This window comes from Lepisma saccharinum, chromosome 24, assembly GCF_977018435.1.
Source record: "Lepisma saccharinum chromosome 24, izLepSacc3.1, whole genome shotgun sequence".
NCBI lineage: Eukaryota > Metazoa > Arthropoda > Insecta > Zygentoma > Lepismatidae > Lepisma > Lepisma saccharinum.
The window spans coordinates 44,588,121-44,605,230 of record NC_139252.1 but is presented as its reverse complement, the minus strand read 5'-3'; the positions used below and the strand labels follow the sequence as shown (position 1 = coordinate 44,605,230).

The 17,110-nt window shown below is 37.2% G+C and overlaps 1 protein-coding gene across 3 annotated transcripts in view; it reads left to right on the top strand.

The window, feature by feature from the left end:
- Positions 1–16,720, top strand: part of LOC145978338 (serine/threonine-protein kinase 11-interacting protein-like) — a 53,788-nt gene extending 37,068 nt beyond the window's left edge. For all 3 annotated transcript variants that reach the window (XM_083110922.1, XM_083110923.1, XM_083110921.1), the window contains 6 exons: positions 98–570; positions 6,871–6,968; positions 8,407–8,588; positions 9,610–9,756; positions 11,378–11,523; positions 12,608–16,720. In XM_083110922.1, coding sequence (XP_082967048.1) covers positions 98–570; positions 6,871–6,968; positions 8,407–8,588; positions 9,610–9,756; positions 11,378–11,523; positions 12,608–12,808 — 1,247 coding nt within the window. In that variant the 3' untranslated portion in view covers positions 12,809–16,720. The remainder of the gene's footprint in view (positions 1–97; positions 571–6,870; positions 6,969–8,406; positions 8,589–9,609; positions 9,757–11,377; positions 11,524–12,607) is intronic.
- Positions 16,721–17,110: the final 390 nt, after the last annotated feature.

The window sequence follows — 17,110 nt, the reverse complement described above, 5'->3', positions numbered from 1 at the left end:
TATTGAAGTAGTGTTATTGTTAGAATCATGCCTGGCCTGAAACTGAGTTAGTGTTGTTTGTATTTTTCATAAACAATTTACATTGTGAATTTTTCAGGTTCCTTGGCTGAGAGTATCTGCACTGCTTACGAGAACAAAACTAATTCTCAAAACCAGAATTCCCACAGCACGGATCCACCTGTGAGCAACGGAAGCCAAGCAGAGACCGTAAGTCCGGAGAAGAGCTCTGTCAATAAGGTCCAGTGGGGAAACGTGTTTGCCCACTGGGACATGATTGAGAATCTCCGGAAACCAGAGAAAATTGTCTCGGAAACAGATTCCGTGGGGAAGTCACCACCGAAACATGGACAGGTGAACTTTGGTTCTGTGCTAGAAGGGCTCCTGCAGTCGGTGTCCCGGTTAGGCTCCAGCCCTCCAAGGACGCACAAGCTGGAGGAAGGGAAGAGGGACATCGGAGACAAGGTTGTGTACTCCTACACAGACTTCAGTGTAGTGGATCACAGGGTCAAACTTTTCCTCTATGCGAGTCTTTTCAGTGAAGAGCAAGAGGAGCTAGTCGCATTGTTAAAGGTAAGTTGCTTGTTTTTAGTTTGTCTGCTTGTGGTCCTATTGCTTAATCAAGAATTGGATGTGCAGTATGAGTGAAACCCAAACCACTGTGCAATGTGTGTACATTAGGACTTGTACCTGGGTCCCCTTGACTACAAGGAATATGCTTGTTACAGCCAGCGGCAGCGCCAGGATTAATCATCAAGGGGTGCTGAGGGGGTGCGGAAAGAAATTTAGGGGGTGCTATGCCGAAAGTAAGGAACACACATGCAACCTTTCAAAACTGGGGAGCGAGGTACCAAAATGGGGGTGGGGGGGGCAAGGACAGTTCAGCATAGTGCAGGGGCAAAAATAGCAAAATGCGGGGGCAACTGCATCCCTAATTAACAAAAATTACTGACTGAAATGAAATTGTATGTGTTAAATATAATAACTTAAGATTTACATTCATTTGCCAGGCTGTGCCCCCCTTGCCTTCCCCCTGGACTTACATGATGATATGTATTAAGTTTTACCCTATACTCCAAGAAAGTGGTCATACAGTGTAAACATTCAGATGCACGTTGCAGTCTTAATGAACTATGTAGTTAAAAAAAATTAAATTATCCTTGTCTTTAAAAACACAATTTTTGAACCTTTTCAATATAACCAATGAAGGTACCAAATACATAGTACATTCCGTTTTCCACTTCAGGACAAAACACGAAGTGCACAGCAACTTCGTCTTCGTTAAAATCCCTTCTGCCGCACTGTCCCCAACAACGAACTGTAAAATTTGTTCGTGAACATTGGGCCTCTTTGAAAAAGCCTGAAATGGTACGTTTACTAGACATGTTACGCGGAACAAATACACAGAACATATTAACAAGAAAACTACACGTTACAAATTGCGTTAAATGAAGGACTCGGGTGTAAAACATGGTAAGTGACATTTTGTTGATTTCTGATTTCATTAGGAGAAATGGTTATTAGAAACTATGTAAATAAAATGTCATGTTGTGTTTACCAATTTCAGAAGGCTTCACTGAGTCCAATGCAAATTGTATGATATGACAATTTCACTCGAAAATCGAAGGATGGCACATTTTATATTGTAACTCCAAAATGACCAAAATGTCACTTACCATGTTTTACTCCCGAACCCTTCAAATAATTTCCCGAGCACAACTTGGTCAGTGACTTGGTGATACCTTGAAAGCAGCTGAAATTTTTGCTCCAGTGTGAGGAAGAACAAATAGGCAGAAAATAAACCGTTTATCAACAATGCAAAATAAAAAGAAATAAAAACATAACTCACATTAATCTGTAGGCATTTATCGACAACCACAAACAGACCACTTGAAGAAACAAAGGAAGAAAAATTCATAACAATAATGCTGACAAAAGAAAAAATACGGCTGCTGATCTTTATAGAGGCTGCCGCCAGTACAGGAAAGTATATATATCGGCACCTCTTTCAGTGCTTGCCTGATGTGTACAATAATAACGGTCTTACTTCAGTACCTAACATTCGACGCTTGATATGATGACATAAAACAATATGACACTCAAAGGGTTAGTGTTTTCAGTTGAACATAGGGGGTGCGGAAGAAAAATAAGGGGCACGCAAGCACCCCCCTGGTGCCGCCCCTGGTTACAGCTTAACCAAAATGAGAAAACCTCTGTGGTGCTCACATTGAATTTTCAACTGCAAGTGAGTAGAAGAAGCATGGGCAGTGCAATCGAGCTGTTTACCGTGTAATCCTGCCCCTGCTTTGCCAAAATGTGCGGCGTTCTTCTTAATTAGTGCTAAGTTTCTGTCATCATGATGGAGAAAACAATATACAGCAAGAGTAGAGACATAATATTTAACGTTGTCGAAGTTTTTGACTGAAGCACCCGGGCACAAGTGAAGGGGAAGGGAGAGGAGAAAACAAATAGTACTTAATGCATTCCAGATTGACTTGCCACTGGGTTTGAGGCCTGGCTTGGGTATGGGTGAGAGTCACTTCATTAATTTCATCTGATCATCATCTTGGTCACCCTGGATTGCATTTTGCAGACTAACGAGGCTCTGGCATCTGGCCCTATGGCTAGTATAATTATGTGTGTTGTCCTGTTTTTTGTCCTTGTGTGTGCTGAGTGTGTGTGTTAGTTACAGCCTCAGCTTTTAACTGAAGTCGGAATATTTTAATATTTTAGTTACACGACATTACAGGTATGTTATTATAGTTATGGTAAGGGGCTGGGCCCCATATAACACGATGGGTGCAAAATAGCCTCAGTGCTGACGCACCCAAAATTTTAAATTCAAATTCATCATGTTTGTCATGATTAGCCAAAATCGACATGAAAGTGACATAAAATAACTAAAATATAAATACATATTTAGTGCAAATTTCTGCCATTTTGTTACTATTATAAAGTTATAATTCATTAACCTTGGTTTTCTCCTAGTAGATTATGGTTGTTTACTCTGGTTTTGTAAACTAAATAAATTATGAATATTTCTTCTAAAGGCAGAAATGCACTTGAATCAACTGGTTGCATTGGTTCATTACAGAGGTGAATGAACCATTCAGGGTCTTCATTGAACGTTTGTAATTTTATATTGAATTGGTACAATGTTGGTTATTGGTATCAGTAACTGATTAGATGTTGTGCCACTAAAGGAGCATACAAGGTGTGGCTAGAAAGAAACCGGACTGTTGCTATAAAATCTTTTATTGGTTATTTTGTACAATACAATCATTATCCTCTTCAAAGTACTCCCCTGAACTATCGACACACCGCTCCATACAAATCTTCCATTGCTGGAAATCATTTTCTGAAACCATGTTCATGATCTCCGTTGCTTTTCTTTTCACAGATCCTACAGTCCTAAATCTGGTTCCTTTCAGTGCTAATTTGACCTTTGGGAATTAAAAAAAGTTGCACGGAGTGATATCCGGCAAATAGGGTGGAGGTTCTAACACTGGGATCCCATGCTTGGCCAAAAAAGCCTTGACTGACAATGCCATGTGGACAGGAGCATTGTCCTGATGAATAATCCATTACTTCCTTTTCCACAAATCAGGTCGTTGTCTTCTTAGTCGCTCAAAAAGAGTTGTCAGCACGGTAATGTAATAATGTTGGTTGTTTTGCAATAGCTCGAATACTCAAACGACGATCTTTTCGAATCAATTCACCGACATTTGCAATGTTTGACTCCGTTTTTGACGTGCAAGGCCGTCCAGGACACAAGTCGTCCATAATCACTTCTCTTCCCTCTTTAAACCTTTGAAACTACTCAAACACTTGCGTGCGTGATAAACACGCATCTTCGTATACTTCCTTCAACAAACCATAAGTTTCTGTGGCGGATTTTCCGAGTGTCATAAGAAACTTCAAATTAATATGCTGTTCCACTTTCACACTCAACATTTTTCCGACGGAGCACAGATGTACGGTTCACTTCGTCCAAAGCTACAGCGGAACTGATCGCCACGCATCCTGGGAAATCACACAGTCAATAAGCAGGATATCACGTTATACACTCATTCACCACTTGACCTTGACGCGCTTGCTGTTTGTCGACAGCAACATCAATCCGGTTTTTTTTCTAGCCACATCTCGTGTGTCACAGTGAGCTAAACAGAAGGAAAAAACTTTTTTCAGTTGATATACATACACAGGGTGGCTACCAGTGATTAGAATGCTACATTTTATAAGTAGGTTCACTACAGCTACTCTTCCAAAATGTAGGTTTGCTACAGCTACAACTACATTTACCAGAAAGTAGCTCACTACGCTATTCCTGTTCGCTCTTCGCTACTTTTGCGCTACTTCTGTATTAAAAACTTAAAACAACCATATGGCTATTCAAAAGAAGCCCTAGTATGATAGTTGTACGTACTGAAAAAATAGATTCTGTTATTTATTACCATGATTCCCTTCATTCTATAATTTTTATATCAGTGTTACTTCAGTTACATATTTTTAGTAAAGTGTTTGAGAATAAAGTACCTTTGTAAGTGGCATATCAATTCAAAAAACTAGGTCTTACATGTATCCATGTTGTTCTTATTGTCATATCAGAAATATTTATATGACAGACTTCTTTTTAAAATTAATTGGAAGAATATCACGTGTATCGAAATAAACTATAACATGTTGCATAAAATGGGAATAAGATAAAAATGTGATATTGATCAATTTAATCTTCTTAACTTAATGTTATTTGGTAGATGGCGGATATTTGCTCGAACCTTGAGGATATCTGGGGGATGCTTCTAATGGTATAAATGAGAAACAGGTGGAGCAATGCTTTACGTAAGTTTGTATGTTGGAAATGCTTCCCCGAAGACACGGTGGAAATTGTAATTGTCACCTTGTATTCAAAGGGTCCAGGTTCGATACCCAGTGGAGGGCACATGCTGGTTCGTATCAGTATCAATCAGCTGATCTGTGCATAAAGTGGACTCAAGCCAAATACTAGGAAATATGCCTAGTTGGGAGGATGGGATTCTCCTGCTCCTCCATTCCCCACTCTGCTCATCGTTCATCATTCTTCCTCATTCTCACAATTAGCCAAAAGTGGCAGAAAACGGCCATATATTTAAGAGCATAACTAAATAAACAATGCATCCTCATTGCCATGATTAGAAAAAGTTACAGAAAAGGGATGCAAACGTAGGAAAAATACTTAAATTTGAAAACTATGTATTTTAACAAAAGAAAATTGTAATTTCTGCAGGAAAGTCAATAACTCGTACATTCTGTTACAATATGATAAAATATATTGAGGAAACTGATGTGCAAACCCGAGTGTTCTAAACATATTGTAATTTTAAAATTTATGAACAAACATTATGATGAAAATAATTGTAATTCCAGAAACATTATAGTTCTTGTAACAATAATTTCTTGCCGGTGTGATCCTATACACCAATGACAATGATCAATGCTGTTAACGTACTGAACCATTGATTGCTGGCACTATTGCTTTGTCAGATTAGTAGAAAGTGGATTGCTCGTTTTTGCACTGTAAGTTGTGTTTTACACAGTAATTATCGATATTTTGCTGTCTGTTATGCCATCGATAACATTCGAGGCATAACATTCGTTCCAGGGGTGGCGCAAACGGGGCATTTTTTCCTGGCAGTGTAGCAAATGAGGTATGATTCTCCACAAAATAGTGATGCAGATAAAATAAATGGCTATTAGCCAGAATATATTCATATATGCCAGTTAGTAATCTGGATATTAGAATTATTCAGATACTAATGAAATAAATTATGCAGATATTTATAACCTGCGATATAAAGATATTTATAATCTAGATTATCTGCATTTCCATGTAATGGACTTTGTCTTTTTGAGGATCTTGCAAAAGTAAGCAATATTGTTGTTTATTTAAAAAATTACCTCAAAATGCTGAGAAAAATGTAGCTGTAGCGAAATTTTCGCTACAACTACAGGAAATTTGTAGCTTCGCTACAGCTACAACGACATTTTAAAAAATGTAGTGCTGCTACAACCTACAGTAGTGACGCTACAAGTAGTGTGCTACTTTGCGCTACTTCCGACCACTGGTGGCTACTCACTGGAAATTCCTTGAATTCCAGGCATTCTGCATGAATTATTGACTCCGGGAATTCTGCATGAAGTGTTCTCCATAGATGTGAACAATTGAAATTTTATTAATCCAAATCCCATTGAATTTATACATATTTATATATGCCCGGAGACACGTTTTTCACAGTTTAGTTGTTTTTTTTTATCGAGGAAGGAAAATAAAGCTGCGTGGAAAATGAAATAGAACTCTCTCAATCCATTTACTTGGTTAGTGTCCTTTGCAGAACAATCTATCTGACAGAAGGAAGATTATTGCAAGATAAGATATTAGGTAAATTTGAGTTTGAAATTCTTATACAATTGACAATTTTTCATAGATTAGATTAGTATATCCCGTAACATTTGTGACCTGTGTTTGTAGATGTTTTTTTGAGTCTCAGTATGTGAAATGTCAAATGTAAACTCCACACATTAAATATTTTAAATATACCATTTAATTGAATTAGAATTTTTGAATGCATTGCAATCATACAGACCCTTTATATTGTTAATATATTTGTGTGTGTATGTGTGTAAGTGGTGAAAGGTGGTAATATATAAGATTGAAATAGAGAAAGCATCTCCTTGAAAACTGGGAATTAAACTTGAATTTTATCATGATCCTAGAGTGACTACCCTCATACGTGAATTACAGTATGTTTGTGTATGTCTTATTTAAAACAACCTTTATACACACCTGTGTGTGTTTGTGGGCAATCATTTATGTGTAAGTTGTGTTTCCTCCAGGCCTTGGTCCTAGGGCAGTCGAGCAGCGGACTGTTCCCAGGCTGCTTGGTGATCTCCACAAGGAAGGTGTATGTGCTACATGTGGTTGGTAAGGAAGGGTAAGTGATCCATAAGTCATGTATCATTAAATTTAGATAATATACGTACTTGTACGTGACTAACTGAAATTTCAAATATTGTACAAGTAGTCATTTGTTCACGGCTCATTCCATGCCAAATCAACCTGGGTCTGACCCTTGGCATCTCAGAAATTGATAATTTTTGGTGCAGTGGTAGTACCATAGTACCAGTAAAGCTGACGAAAACTGTCAAATTTCAGATATTTTCGGGTCTTAGTTTTTGAGTTATTGACTTTCAAAAGAAGGAAAAATCCAATTTTTTAAAAAAGAAAGATTTTGGGGGATTCCCCCTCCCCATATATACGCCGAATGTGCATAAATTTTATATTGTCTGAATCTGTGATTCATTCTGCGTACAACAGTATATCATTCATATCTCTAGGGTAATTAACCTCTGAGTTGCAGTCATTTCAAGGTAACTGCATTTTGAAGCTTGAATCAGTGGCATGCTGACCATTCCTTTTGGGGGTACAACTCGCGTTACATTGGTCATACGATAATAATGCAAATATTTTTGTGTTCCTTACATGCCAGCGATAATTTCTATGTGCATGTCGACACTGTCATATACTTTTATCTTGGGGGAGGGAAATGCCCATTTTTTCCCGAAATTTTGGGGGTTCTCCCCTCCCCCCATATATACACCGAATGTGCATACATTTTATATTGTCTGAATCTGTGATTCATTCCGCGTACAACGGTATATCATTCATATTTCTAGGGTAATTAACCTCTGAGTTACAGTCATTTCAAGGTAACTGCATTTTGAAGCTTGAATCAGTGGCATGCTGACCATTCCTTTTGGGGGTACAACTCGCGTTACATTGGTCATATGATAATAATGCAAATATTTTTGTGTTCCTTACATGCCAGCGATAATTTCCATGTACATGTCGACACTGTCATATACTTTTATCGTGGGGGAGGGAAATGCCCATTTTTTTCCGAAATTTTGGGGGTTCTCCCCTCCCCCCCTGCCACATATACGCTGAATTTGCATACATTTTATATAGTCTGAATCTCTGGTTCATTCCACGTACAACGGTATATCATTCATCTCTCTAGGGCAATTAGCCTCCGATCTACACTCAATTAATTGAAACTCTGTATTTTGCTCAAAATCGGCTCTGGCACCAAGGGGGTTGGTTACCTGTGAAAATGGCCTTGTGTTCCAAAAGGTGTTACTACTGTAGATCAAAAACTAGTTGACATAGAGAGCTCAAATTGGTGTCACGAGAGCCATAACCTGTTTTTTTTTTCCTTCCCTACAATAATTTTGCACCTTAAAATCCTTTCAATATCTATAACCATAATCATAGTGAGTCATAGGGGAATAATTTTTCACCATCCTTGGATTGGTAAAATTACCAGCTGATTCTTTTATGATCACATTCCTGATCGTAATTGCTATTTGCAGGGATGATCCTGAGACATGGTTGAGCAAAGTGGAAGCCTGTGCTCTGAAGCACCTGTCGTGTGTGTTCGCCCTGCCGTGGCAACTGGGTGTGGGCATTGAGTGGGAGAAGAAAGGTGTTCCTCCATTTCTATTTCTCCTGCAAGACTCCGAAAGGACAACCAACTTCATTACCTTCTTGGCAGGTGAGATTATAAGAAGCATTCTCAGAGGGATCGTATTTTGTAGTTTATATCCTACTTCAATCTGTATGTCCATTGTCTGTGCATGCAGTGTTCGTTGGACAAATTTAAATTAACAAGTGAGTTGTCAAATAATTCAATACATGAAGGTGTAATATTACAGGAAATGTAATGTATATTCTTAGTGTTTCGTAATTCGTCATTCTTCCTATTAAAATTTACTGTCAATATTTGATTCTAAGGTTTGGGGTGAGGAAAGAAATAATAATGGACAATGGTTGTAAAAGGGGGGAGGATTGAGCATTGAAACAACTCCCCACCTGTCTTCATGATTCTCAGAACACACCTAACATTTCCTGGATTTTATTTACACCAGATACAATAAACTCATGTTTTCTGTGTCAAACATTCCCCAAATTTATAAGAAGACAAGTATATTTTGTTTTTGACCGATACCCAACCGAGAATGTGCGATTGCTGTGTCATAGTTTTTAGACAATTTTAAAAGGTGGATTGTTTTTTTTCCTGCCATGTTTTAGAAAATGGTGTGAAATTTTGTGAAAAGTGCAAAATGTAGTCCTACCTGTAAGTTATGCATCTAACATATTTCTGGAACATTGATTCAATCTGTTGAAAAATGAGAGAGGTGAAACAAACTTTAAAAATGAGTACACATTATATTTTGTGAAACATAAACTTTGAAAATGAATAGAATTTATAATAATCATTGTCTTTCACATGTATAATGCAAGGTGAAATTGATTAAATAGACTATTTCAATGAATATTTTTATTTCATGTAGTAAACGTTAAGTTTTCAAATCAAATTTGAGATTTTTCCTCCTGTTTCGGGAAAAATAGATGCAGTAGTATAATTAATACATGTAACCATATTGTTATTCTCCATAACAACACCAAAAATGTCAATTTATATGTATAATGTAATCCAGAAAGTCCATTTGTGTATTGATTTTTTATTTAACACAAATATGTGTGCCAACTGATTCATATTATTTTACCCCTAGATGCAAAATGCTGCAGTGTGATGCTCGAGTATGAAGACAAGGAAACAGATCTCCAGCAGCTGATCCTCACTAGTGCTCGAGGAGGAGACATAGATCTCTCGTTGCAGCTCTGCACTTTCTGTTCATCATGGGTGCAGAGGGATGAAGGTGAGCAAGGAGCATTCAATTAGCCATACCTTTGCGTTTCTCTTTAGGATTTATCCACACATCCCTTTAAAATATTTTGCAAAGGCCCAGTTTATGGTCATTTTGGCTCTTAATGTACCCTTACATCACCCTAAATATAAATGTACACCCTCTATGGAAAAATTATGGTTAGGGCACAGCTAGAAAACCTCATTAATTTAAAATTGAAGGCACGAGGCACTGTTTACTTGTAATCAAACAAAATTTCAGGATAGCCCAAATTTTGCCCTTAATTCTCTGAAGAGTAAGTAAGCTCTGTGCCATATCTTATTATTTCAAGTTTACCTTTCTACTTCTTACAAAACATTGCCTTTTTTTTTTACTTCTTTAGTGAATATGTACAAAGCTCATTCAATAAATAACCGGAAATATGTTTGGAACAAATATTTATTACAAGCACCCGAAGAACTACAGTACTATGTTTCAATGCACCTACGCCAGTGCTTGATAAGGGCACTGATTCCACAGGAAAAAAATATTTTGTGCACGTGAATAACATGGGTACCTGGGGGAAACCCTGGGGGCTAAAGGCGGTCAGGGGCATGATGCTGATCACATCACCCCCACTCACGACTGGATCAAGAAAGTGTGGGGCATTACCCCCACACCCCCTATACGCCTTCATGGCATGGTGCTATGCACAGGGGAGCACTTTACCTTTACGTGCGTAACCACTCATGCACCGCTGACTGGACTTCGTCATCATTCTGGAACGATCCACTTAGTGCATCTTTCAGTGGGCTAAAGGTGTGGAAATCGGAAGGTGCGAGATTGGGCAAATTTGGAGGGTGGGGTAAGCACTCAAACTTAGGTTTTCGATGGTAGACAATGTGACATTGGCAGTGTGTGGTCTCGCATTGTCGTGGAGCAAAAGTGCACTAGTGGACACCAGACCACGTCGTCACTGCAGAATGGCTGGTTTCAATTTTTTGCACAAAAGGTTGGAGTAGATGGTACTGTTTACATTATGACCTCTGAGCATGTAATGTTCAAGAATTGGCCCCTTGTGGCCCCAAAATAAAGTTAACATGACCTTTCCAGCAGTGACAGAGCAACCTGGACATGGAGAATCTTCAACACTGGTTGCCCTGTTTGAACTTCTCGACCCACTCGTACACTTGTGATTGACTCATACAGTTGTCACCATACTGAACTGTCATGCAGCGATGAATTTCAATCGGTTTCACGCCTTCACTCAACAAAAAATTCTCTCGACACTTCGTTGCTCCAGCTTGGAGCACTCCTGCAAGGGTGCCGCCATCTTGTGTAACTGTTTCCCGTTCACGAGTCAGGCATGTCAGCCCCAGCTATGAATAGCTTACAGATGCTTTCAGAAAATAACAAACATATAACAATCACGGTCATATTGTAAATTTTTTATACTACTTGTCCAGTTAATTATTGAATGCACCTTGTATATCTTGGTGTAGAATATTCAGACGTCAGTGGGAAGTCACTTCCCACTGACTTTTCAATGAATAGCTTGTATTATTGGTATCAAAATGCACCTTCACCTTCTTTTTAAATCTTTTTTTCTTTCGAGTAAGATTTCTTTGTTAATGAGTTACTTCTGCTTTTTCAGGCTCAGAGAAAGTGAGGTGTGGGTTGCTGGTGGTCAGTGCAACGGACATCATAGTCACTCAGGATGATCTGCGGTGGCTCTTTCCTCAGGCGTCCTTGAAACCTGCTCCCAGATATCAGCAGAAGATTAGCAACTTAACTGGAGCGGTAAGTTTTCTCTCCTCCTGTTTATTGACAAAATGTAGTCATTCTTATATAAAAATCAAAGAAGGTAAAAGGAGACACTCACCGGACAGTGGAAAAATTCAAAATTTTAGCTAACTTCGTAGCATCATCGGTGTGAGAAGAAAGAGAAGGGGACCTGCCATGCCTCAAACCTAATCTACATCCTCACCTGCAACACCTGTGGTGATTTTTACCTGGGGGAAACATTTACTGCCCTTAACCTCTGCATCAATAACCACCGTTCCTCCAACCAAAACAAGGACTTCACTGTCGCCGTCCACACCAACCACCACAACATCCGTTCCAACGACTGCTTCCGGGTAGCAATCATCCATCTCCTACCCAAACCAGCCAGTGCCTCTGTTCACAAAAGATGGGAGAGGGCCTATATATCGGCCATGAGTGCAACCACTCCTCTTGGCCTGAACAAGGCCAACCAGTAACGTCCCCAGTGTTTTTTCGTTCTACGCACTGCTTCTTCTTCGATGGGGACCTGGCAATTCTGCAGGGCCCCAACTTCCGGTTCCATTTCTTTCTTCTCACACCGATGATGCTACGAAGTTAGCAAAATTTTTGAATTTTTCCACTGTCCGGTGAGTGTTTCCGTTTACCTTCTTTGATTTTATATATATATATAAATATGCTCTGTGCTCTAAATTAATTTTTCCCCCAAATGAAACCCCCAGACTTTGTAAAGATAAGCCATTGAGCTTTCTTATCTCATACTGACATAGCAGTTCTCAGTTACAATAGGTTTCTGGTCTTGTGCAGATACACAACTTTTAAAACTTCAGTTTGTGAATGGGTCCCACTTTAAACTGTAGGTCCAGATGCAATTAGCCTTACTGTGCATAAAGTGGACTTAATACAATCAATCAATCAACTGATAACTAGCAAAGATCATAGAAGAGTCGGGAATCAACCCATGAGGTAAAATCATTCTAATGTCTGTGAAATAGACCCATGAGTAATGAAATCCTTGATAAGTCATGGGGAAAGGATTCATACTAATTTTGTCATTAGCTCAGTAGGTTAAGTTTATTTACAAAGGTCCTATTTTTATCAGGAACTGGTAAGTACCTCTCCCTTCATCCTCGTGCTGCACTTCTTCGAGGAGGAGACACGGCTAGTGGAGGACCTGGCCATCTGCGTGGAGACAGAAGCCGAACTGCGGAGGCTGGTGGAATCTGTTCGCAGCCCATGGGAAGAGCTCTTCTCTGTCAAGTTCCATGTGACTTTTTCTGGCGTCTCAGAAATTGTGCTGTGATCATACTTGTAAAAATGAGATAATATTCTGATAACAAAGTGCCTGTGTTCATAGGTTATTGAAATTCATGTGTCATGTTGTTATTAAGTAAAGTATTGGGTGAGTATAAATTATGGGGGTTGAAAAATGTAAACAATAATAATACTATGGAACTGTTTGCTGTAATTTTAATTGTGTGCATTAATTGTTCAATGTACACTTACAGTAGATAAAGAGAAAGAAGAATGTTAGACCTTGTAGTATACGCACACAACCTGAAAATCGTAAATTATTATAACAAGCACAATGGTGGTTTCGATAATTAATTTTAAATGGATATATATGTTTCCTGATGATTTTAACATTGAAAATTATAAACAAAATGCCTCTAATTTGTGTAGTAATTTCATATTGAAATTGCTGTTGTCTCAAGAGACATTCTTCTTATTATAGTGCATTGTTTCATTTTATGTGTGTCATCTCACACCACATGTTTTCAGTGTTTTGTAATTGCATTTTGCACTAACACTTAAATGTCACCTGAAAGGAAAGAAAGGATACAGTGCTTTTTAACATAAATTGTTTTTTTTTTTTATTTTCTTGACATGGTTAAGACTGTCTCTTATATTGAATACCAATGTCTCAGCTGAACAAAGCATCATGTAAAGTGCAGAAATATTATGTATGTAATAATTTGTCTGCCTTTTATAATTTTTCTAGTGTTTTTCTGTAACTAACAACTGCCCAAAAGCATGATTACAAGAGAAAAAGCTTTCTGTTTGTATTAAACTTGGAAGAAGTGCGTTGCCGTACTTTAAATATTGTAGCAAACAGTTCTTTTGCATATATTACTGTTTACCTGTTATTAAGAATTTGTTTTAAAAAAAATGGACAGAGAACCATATTTCCATGATTTTAAATGAGTGAATGCAAGTTGAGTTATACACCCCTCACAGAAAGTTTGGAATATTGTTATATTAGGCACAATTTTGGAATGTTTTTATATTAGGCAATGGTGATAGGCACGTGTGGCATATGTGGGCGAAAACACGAGAACCTCCAGCAGACAGATGTCATGTATTGTTGCATTCCAAGGCCGTGCCTATCACCTATTGCCTAGTTAAACAATATTCCAAACTTTCTGTGAGAAGTGTATCATCAGTCATTAGCAATTGGAAACATAGCATTGCTGTCGATGGATAATGGGAAGACAACTTGTGCTAATGATGTGGACACTATTGCAGACACAAGGACATATTCTTGTAAGAAAATATTAAACCTTGCACGTGGTTTCTTTTTCATGATTACCTTGCACGTGGTTTCTTTTTCATGATTCTACCATTGAAGGTTTATTGTAAGCTTTGTTATCAGTAACCGAATTGGCATTTGTACACACATGTAGTCAATATCTAAGAAGTTGATTATATGTGAAGTCATTGGGTGCAAAGTAAGTATGAAATTGGAGGACATGCTCACTTCTAGATCACCTACTGTGTTTCTGTTGCTTGTGAATGATCCAAAGCCTTCCATCGAAGCATAAGTCAAATTATTTGGGAATAAATTGGTGATAAAAGAAGATCAAGAGAAGAACATATCTTTAGAATGTATTCCATGGCATATGTAAGCCCCGAAACAATTTCTTTTTTATTCCTTATAACTTTCTGTACATACAACTTTTATCGGATATTATTTTCATTCAGTCTTTGACTGCATTTTAAGTCCACTGTGTACATAGCTCCCTCCATTGATCATGTGTCTATAATTTGTCAGTAAATTATCTCTGTCCATTTTTTTGTTCTGAGAATATACACAGTGATTTATTTCATTTGAAATTGACAAGATAGGGAGTTTGTAGAAAGAGTCATAAGCCTTAGATCATGGCAGTTCCTTGAACTTGAATATAAAGTCTTCCCCATTTTCTTCCATTTCAAAACATGGTTTTATGCATATATTAATACATTTGATCGATCACACATCAGTCAAATATATTATGATTAAACACCAATTAAATACATTTCTTTTCCTGTGTTCTCGTAGTCTTTGGATACGTAACTATGGTACACAACTTTTCAACTAGATAAATTATCATTTTCATTGTTTCTTCTCAATTTCATAGTTACAAAATATAAATAAGTTTAAAACACGCACATATTTACTGTTTGAAATTGTGAAATATCTCATACTTCATGCAGTTCCTTTTTCAAGACAGAATTCTTTAATAATAAACAGTTGTTTGATGTTCGCTTTGAATGCAATTTTACCTCCCCTCCTTTTTTTTTCTTTGCCCTGGTAAAATGCTGATTCAAGTCCTGGCAGAGCCACTGATTTTATTTGAAAGTTTTATTATTAAATGTTTATGCCACAAATGGACTGATAAAACACTGTGAGATATTTTTTAGTCTTTTAAATATAGTGTGATACTTTTGAAATTGATATATCTTAACCTAAACACACACACACACTAAACATGTATATAATAAACTCGTTATACTGTGATACAAGTGTCTGGAATATAATTTGCTGATCGAAGTATAATACATTCATCGTAAATTTTCCACTGTTGCCAGACATATCCTTTTTTACCAATGAAGATTAGGTGGTGATCACTTTGTTAGTTACTAGTGTGGATAAAGGCGCACCTGAAGTGTGTTGAAACATTAACGATTTATATCATTTTTACTACTTGTTAACGAGAATTTAGTGTCTTTTAGAATTCTACTTGGCATACTTTATGCCAATTTTTCATGGTGATCTTTCAAAGCTTATAGCATTTCCCTTTACACTGAAATGAAAACTTTTGACACATCCTTAATGCAAAATTGCTTTCATAATAAAGTGCATTCAAAATAATATATTTTTACACCCTCTTGAAAGTATGCCTTTATTTCTTCTGCATTGCATAATTTCTTAACAATACCAAGTGACATGGAATGGTTAGATGCGTGCCTCTGGTTCATATCCTAGCTGTGTCAGAAACTTGTTTTCCTAGGGAAAAATTCATGCATGTAGAAACTAATTGATATGTACATGCAGTATGTATAAGTTGCTGATGGAAGTATGTATGTACTTTATTGGATAATGTAACAATGAGATCAAACATGATCACCAGGCATTTTGAATGTAACCTATGTTTCGTTAGTATTTATTTATAGGAGAATATTTTTAAACTCTGTCAAAAATATTAGAGTCAAGCATATATATGTAAATATTAGGGCTGGGCCAATATCACTTTGAATTGATACTCATACTGATGCTGATATTCTTACCGATAATGATGCTTGAAAATTGTAATAATTAAATGATGCAAAATGTTGATTAATATTAGTGTGTAAGTATTGCATTCCAATTATGAGCATCAATTTATCATAGTTTTGCTGCGCAATATTCAATAATTATGTCAGAATATAATTACCTCTTTATGTAATAATAAAGTACAGTTTTTCCGCACAATATTGGTGCAAAATAAATCGAAACTTCAAATTTTGCATAGTTTCCAGAATAATTTGACTCCGTAAAAGTTGTGTGGCTTTTTTGCAGACCCTGCAAAAGACCAAAATGCCTGGAAAATATCGGCTGGTGTCAGTGAATAAAATATAACCGATACCACTGATGTTGACCGATTCCAATATATTGGTGTTGGTATCTGCTCAGCCCTAGTAAATATGTATTTGATTTATTTTCTCATAGCGTATGCATAATTATTTGCAAGAACTGCTGTTTCATTGCATTGAGTTTAATAACATGTAAGCTGTAACCAAATATATAATATTTTTCTGTTTCGTTCGTTGAGCTGTATATATTGTTAATCATCCTCAATATTGATCCCCATAATGGCAGGCTGTGAACAATGCCTTTTTCTAAGTAAAGCGGATGTATATGTGAATGCTTATTTTGTTTGTAAAATTTTATTGAAAATAAAGTGGTCATCTTATATTTATTGATATTGTTATAGCAGTAAGCTCCATGCCCAAATATCTGACCTGCAAGACCTTGTCATTTTGTCTGAATGACATTCTTTCCATCTCTTGCCATTGAACCCTCTTCTGCTTTGTTAGCAGAATTCCCAAGATGTTCCTTCTAGGACCACCACCAGCCTTTTTTTGCAAGTAACGATACATAATAACTAGGGCTCGGAAGTTGAAGACCTATAAATTACCAAAAAAAGACCTAAAAATATTAAAAAAAGGACCTAAAAACGTAAAAAAGGATGTATAAATGTGATCCAAATTAATTAATAACTTCAGTTCTAATTACATATTTAATGAATATACGCGACACCTCCTTATCTGACTTGAGATCTTTTCAGGCGCGTGCTGTCTGGTC